This window comes from Mangifera indica, chromosome 8, assembly GCF_011075055.1.
Source record: "Mangifera indica cultivar Alphonso chromosome 8, CATAS_Mindica_2.1, whole genome shotgun sequence".
Lineage (NCBI taxonomy): Eukaryota > Viridiplantae > Streptophyta > Magnoliopsida > Sapindales > Anacardiaceae > Mangifera > Mangifera indica.
The window spans coordinates 14,722,944-14,729,919 of record NC_058144.1 but is presented as its reverse complement, the minus strand read 5'-3'; the positions used below and the strand labels follow the sequence as shown (position 1 = coordinate 14,729,919).

Sequence of the window (6,976 nt, the reverse complement as noted above, 5' to 3'; positions counted from 1 at the left end):
ATCTCCATCATTAATGCAAACATAAGAATATCTCTACACTTTAATAATAAAAAAATGAATATGAATGATCTGCCTAATTTTTACTATTATGTGCTTGAAAATCCCTTCGGATTGTCAAGATGAATGGTACGTCCGATGACAACTTGCATGTGCGGTGTATAAGGGTTTCGAAGTTGGTCAAATTGAGACAAAGGCCAATTTTATATGGACTGGTAATTCATTTATAACACAAATCTACTAGTTGCAAAGCTATATCAATTGAGTTGGAAATTATTTTTTATAACTCTTTTAAAATTTGTTATTCTAATTAATTACCCTAATTAACTATTTTAAATAGTGGTTGAAACTACTAAATTTTAAATTGTTAATAATTTATAAAATCTTATTGATGACCTCGTTGCTTACCTTTTCATCTTGACCTTGAACATTTTAATATGGCTAGTTTTTCATCATGCTTTGTTCTGTCTTAATAATTTACTGGTTAAAAGACTACTTCTCTCCAAAATAATAAATTCTTATTTTTTAAGTTTCAAAAATTTATACTTTTGCCGTTCATCCACATTAAATTAGTAAATTTCGTTATGTAAAAAAGTAGAAAAGTTATTTTGCACGTATTTTTTTAATTTTACTTTTTTTTATTCTCTCTATTGTTTTTTTTCCTTTGTTCTCTTTATTTTTTCCCCTTTATTTTTTCTATTTTCCTTTTTCAAAAGTTTAAGGGCCAAATGGTAATTTTTTAAACTGTCAATAGTGTTATTGCAAATTTCCAGGGAGTTTTAGGAAATTCAAAAAAATTTTGGTTGTTTTTGAAATTATAAAAAATATAATCTTTGCTAGTTTAAAAAATAATAATTACATTTATGGAACCAATTGAAATACAATATTTTAAAATTAATTAGAATTTTGATATTTTTGAGATATTTAAGTGATAAAATTTTAAATTAGTTATACTATATAATATTTATATAAAATATTAACGAAAATTTTGTAATTTTTATAGAAAAGTAAAATAATTATTTTAAAAAATGAAATTTTGACTTTTTAAAACTTAAAACAATGAAAATTTATTCTTTCATGAAATCTTGGGTGGGCAATAGTGATTTGGCCTAATTTATTTGGTTCACCTGATCAAAAGTAAACGTCTAAACTTTATAGTTTAGATGAATAAGAAAATTTCCTCCAATCAGCGTTAATTTAAGAGACAGAAAATTCTGAAAATTTTCAGCCTTTGAATAATGGAACTTCATCTCAACCGCGTCAAACTATTGTAACACAAAGAATTATTCTACAGCCCCCATTTCTTTCTAATATATAGATGGTTTTGTTACGGGGACCTGCACTGTATTATATTCCTTCAAATCTTCCTCACTCTCTCGCTTCTCAGTCTCAATTGAACTAAAAACAGCAGCTATGGCGGATTCACTGACAGAAGAACAAGTTGCTGAGTTCCAGGAGGCCTTTTGTATGATTGACAAAGACTCGGATGGTATGAGCTCTTCTTCTTCTTCTTCTTCTTCTTCTTCGACATTAATTACACTGTATTCTGTTTTATTTATATCTTCTATATATGTTTTAGTTGAATCTGAGAAGTGTGTTTGATATCAAAATTCATTAGGGCTTGATCAAATTCATTTTTGAGACATCTAAAAGTTAGTTGGTTTATGATAATTTGATGTAGGTTTTATAACGACGGAAGAACTTGCCACAGTGATCCAATCACTGGAAGGACATCCTACAAAGCAAGAGGTTCAAGAGATGATTAATGAAGTTGATTTTGATAGAAATGGGAACATAGATATCGAAGAGTTCTTGAATATCATGGGAAGAAAGATGAAGGTATATTATTATCCTTTATATAAATATGTATACTGTATTAGTAAATAATTAGGGTTTCATACTGATCATCAAACTCAATACTGATCCAGGATACTGTTGCAGAAGAGCTAAAAGAAGCTTTTAAAGTATTTGACAGAGATGAAGACGGATATATATCAGCTAATGAGGTAAACAAATTAGCAATACATTGAATTTATGTAACGTATGAAAACTAATTAAGGAGGATGACTTTTGATCTGATTTTGACCGAAACTTTTCCTAACAACTAATTTTGACTTTAGAAAAAATTCTAGTAATTCAATCAATTAATTTAGATTTGATTATCATTGACCAATAGGATTGAAATTGGATTTGCAGTTGAGAAATGTGATGATGAATTTGGGGGAGAGATTAACGGTTGAAGAAGCTGAACAGATGATAAGAGAGGCCGATTTAGATGGTGATGGTCTCGTCAGCTACGAGGAATTTTCAAGGATGATGATGGCATTCTGATTGCGGTAACTGCATAATAATATTATTACAGAAGAATTATTCTTAATATTGAATTGTTCTATACATGAAATAGTTAGGGTTAGGTGCAAATTAATTACAAAAAATGGCTGTATGATTCTGCCAATCATCAATATGATGACTTTTTCAATTACATGCATGATTTTGTTTTTTCAAAAAATCAATGACTATTGTCAAATAATAACCAGTTCAATTATTCTACTCGTAACTAATGTTATTTTTAATCATAATATATAAGATGAAATAATACAATTATTAACAGGTCTTGCATAGTGATTTAGATGGGATCTGACTGAGAGTGATGTTTTTTTTTTGAGTCTCATTAAATAATTAAATAGCCAAATGACTATTTCTCATCTGGACTTTCATGAAACCATAATTTCACACATTTTTAGTTTTGAAAAGTCTTTTTTTTTTTTTTTTTTCACTTATCCATGAAAGTGAGACATAGTTTTATAAGTTTAGAGTTTTTGTTACTTTGTAATATATATATATATATATATATATAAAATAAAATTATATGTATATATTTTTTACACACAAATATATATACATAAATTTGATACCATATGATTGAGTAATTTTGAATTAATAATGAAATAACACATAATTATATAATAACATAACCATGTGTGTATACATTTGTGCATTAAAAATAGATACACATAACATTACTAACATATAAATATATATATATATATAATAGCGTTAATATTACTTGTGTCGTAAATAGTATAAACAAATTATATTTTCATCATAACTACTTTTATATATATATATATATATATATATATATATATATATATATATATATATGTTTTTTTTTTTTTAAATTGATTAACAGTCGCCAACAAACTCATGGTGTGATTTAACTTAAATTACACTAATATGGTGCGGTTCTAATTGAAGCACACCATCTCATTGATGTAACACATTCACTCAATCAAATTATCTCTTTTCCTTTCTCTGAAACTCACATACCAAACCATGATAAACCGGTCAATTTTAACTTCCATGACCAGTTGATTCACCTTTCTCCTTCCCTTCATCAATTTTCTTCACCAATGATAATGAAGTTGAGGGCTAGACAAACTTCTAAGGAATCTTGTCATCATTCCTATCGAGTTAGAGATCTCTGATTTTCTCCCCCAAAAGTCTAAAGAAGATTTTTCAACTTGGGAAATTCCCTGATAGATCTCGACTTAGAACACCACCTTAATTTCAAAACTAAGGAAATTATTTATCTTTTTGAGAATGCCTAGTCTTAACATGGGAGAAAAACAATGCACTGCTTCATTTGAAGCTTTCTTCTTATGCATGTCATTGAATAATACTTAATAGTATGGAAATGCATTCATTTCTTTGACATTGGTCCGATTTATTATACCATCAAAGTGAAACAAAGGATCTAAAGAAAAGCATTACTAGACTCTGTTAGTAACTAGTAAATCATTTGTAATATATCTTATTCTTATTATAAGATTGTGTGATTAGATCTATAGATATTTGGTAGAAGATAATAGCCTTCCACTTTGAGAAAAATAAAAAATAGAAAGTGTTCAATTACAACTTGAAAACATGACTTTCTTGGTCTTAATTACTTTTCAGGATGAAGTGGAAGAAAGGAAAAGATTATTGAATTAAAAAAAGGATCTAATGATTTTGAAAGAATTGAACAAGGCAAAAGCTCATATCATAATAATGATGGGATTTTATAGTGCAAAATACACAATACACAGTGGAAGTGGTAATTTCAAATTTTACAAGATAATCACAAAACGCCATAAACAACATGATCCATCTATAGATATCATGTTGCAAACATCTTATATATATAAACATAAAGAGTTTCAAGAAACCATACCAACGTTGAAGGCTTCTATAGTGACGAAAGGTTGCTACAATCACTCAGAATCCCAAGTATAGGGTCGCATTTTGATATCCACACGAAACATGAACAAACAAAGGCTCAAAAGATTACAAGAAAACTACTAGGTAGCTTGTGAACGAGTAGGTGTTTATATGCACGTACATGCTAACTATGTTTAGGGTGAAAAACTATGAAATTATTAAACCGCATCTCTTTATATACAGACCATTTATGATCATTCATGGGAATGCCCAATTGTCCACCCCAATGTTTATCTTATCTGTACAATATGGATATCCGTATTTTGAGGTGGATAAGATCCATGGATAATCTTTATTCAAGAATAATGCATGCCCATGCATGATCCATGCACGGTTGTGTGTAGGTTAAAATTATCCATATTTGACTTTATCCTTATCTAATTAGATAAAGTCAACCTTCATAATATATATCACATTTAAACATATTGAAATTATTATACTTTGATCTCTAAATACAATGACTTTCACTTTGAGCCTAAAAACATCTCAAGACTCAAAATCATTCATTTAAATGTCAGACCAAATTCATCTTGAATAATCCTATGTCTCCGGAGTTTAATCAATTTCTATTATGTGTAACTTATAGGCTTTTTATTAGGTCAATAATGGACAAATTTGTGTCAAGTTCTTTTACCTAGGATACACAAACCAAGATTGGTCTTCAATAAGATATCATGATCACTTGACTAACAAAGTGTCAGTGATTGAATCCTAACCTGTTAATAATATGGTTACTTTAACAATTTGATCTTTTCGTCATACGACCTCTCTTCAAGGTTGGCACACATATTTAGTGTCTATCTCAAGGAACCATCAATATGCATGAATTGGCATTTTATTAATGACCAAACGATATTGCTTTGAACTATTAGCGTATGACCTAGGAACCATTCGCGTTGTCGATTCTGGGGCCATTTTAATTTTGTGTGTACATTTATCATGACTTATTAATAAAAGAAGTAGTTTTTTTGTTCATATGAATAAGTTGTTTTCTTTATTTGTGATGATATAAAGTATGTATATAAATTGTTTGGATGACTCACTTAATATACAAACTAAGTCATCGAATATTCCCTACGAACATGACATAACTTGGGCAATTATATCACAAAATAGACACATAAAATACCTTTATTGAATGTCATGAGATGACATTAGTACAAGTGACAAAGATGGTCACGTCATTATAGTATTATTACGGATTAATAGTTAGAGAATCGTTTTTGAACGTGACCAACAACGGTAAGCATGTGGTTATTAAATCATAGTCAATGATTTATTGTAATATTATACTAGTGTATGAAGTAATCCTTTGACCTATGACATCACAGTCAGATCTGATATAGATACGTGTGACTCATATGATGTATATATACGAGGTTAATCATATCCTATAAGACAAACTTTATTGGTCATGTGTTATTTATATATAGAGAAGAATGATGTTCAAGATGGGATTCATTTACTTAGAAAGTATTAGGTTCTAAATATCCACTTATTAGACCCGAATTTGAATTTTGAAGCAAACATTAATAAATATTGGAAATCAAATCTCTATCCAAAGCATAATGCAAGTCATGCAAAAGATGTTTGTTATGATGAGTTTTGAATATTTAAATCGATGATTTGTATAGAATCAAAATTAGGGCTTTGATGATTCATGAGTCCGAATTCAATCTAAATTTGACAATAGAAAGGTATTACTTACACATAACATATGATTGGGGATATTATAAAGTCTCATAATAGTTCTGTTTTGTTACAAGGCGAGATCATTTTGAAGATGACAAATGGAGCAAAGGTTGCAACTGAATCCATAGGAACTTGCCAAGTTAGACTACCATTGGGGCGCATTTTGAGACTTTATAATGTTTTGTATTTTGCAAAATCCACTAGAAATATCATTTTTGTTTTCTTATTATGTAAGCTTGGTTACAATGTTCAATTTAATGGAAATGAATGTTTGATATTTTGTGAAAATATTATAGTAGGCAAAGCTATAAATGCAGATGATTTGTATGTAATGGAATTGAATGATTATTGTATAAAATTTATTACTTATAAAAGAATTCAAAATGAAACAAACGTCATGGTTCTATGACACTATAAATTAGGTCATATTGGAGAAAGAAAATTAATTCAACTTGAGGAAGTGGGCTTTTAAGTTCATTGGGTTCTAAACCCTATCCAATGTGTGAATTTTGTCTCCAAGGCAAGATGACCAAATCTCCTTTTAAGAGTAAAGGGAAATGTGCTAAAGAATTATTTGAATTGCTATATACAAATGTATGTAGACTACTTAATCATATGACTAAGGGAGATTTTCACTACTTTATTATCTTTACTGATGGTTATTCTCAGTATGGGTATCTGTGTTTGATAAAATACAAATTATAATCCTTTGAAAAGTTTAGAGAATTCAAAAATGAAGTAGAGAAACAAACTAGAAAGAGTATTAAAATTCTATGATCAAATCGTAAAGAAGAATATTTAAGTATAGAATTTCAGGAATTCTTGAAGGTCAATGGAATTATTTCCCAAATAACTACTTCATATGCATTTTAACATAATGGTGTATTTGAAAAGAGAAATTATACTCTATTGGATATTGTAAGATCAATGGTAAGCTTCACTGACTTGCCAATGTGAACCATTATGTGTGTTTGGACTACTGGTGTTTGGATGAAATTTGTAGATTCATAGGTTTTACAATTTTTAA

The 6,976-nt window shown here is 28.7% G+C and overlaps 1 protein-coding gene across 2 annotated transcripts; it reads left to right on the top strand.

Moving 5' to 3' along the window:
* Window positions 1-1,353: 1,353 nt before the first annotated feature.
* Window positions 1,354-6,105, top strand: LOC123224406 (calmodulin-like). Of its 2 annotated transcripts, XM_044648062.1 has the most exons (5): window positions 1,354-1,486; window positions 1,679-1,836; window positions 1,926-2,003; window positions 2,194-2,333; window positions 6,024-6,105. In XM_044648062.1, the coding sequence occupies exons 1-4, from the start codon at window positions 1,411-1,413 to the stop codon at window positions 2,326-2,328; spliced, it is 447 nt and encodes a 148-aa protein (XP_044503997.1). In that variant the 5' UTR covers window positions 1,354-1,410; the 3' UTR covers window positions 2,329-2,333; window positions 6,024-6,105. The 2 variants fall into 2 exon arrangements, with proteins under 2 accessions (XP_044503997.1, XP_044503996.1); XM_044648061.1 differs by lacking the exon at window positions 6,024-6,105 and having other exon boundaries at window positions 2,194-2,547.
* Window positions 6,106-6,976: the final 871 nt, after the last annotated feature.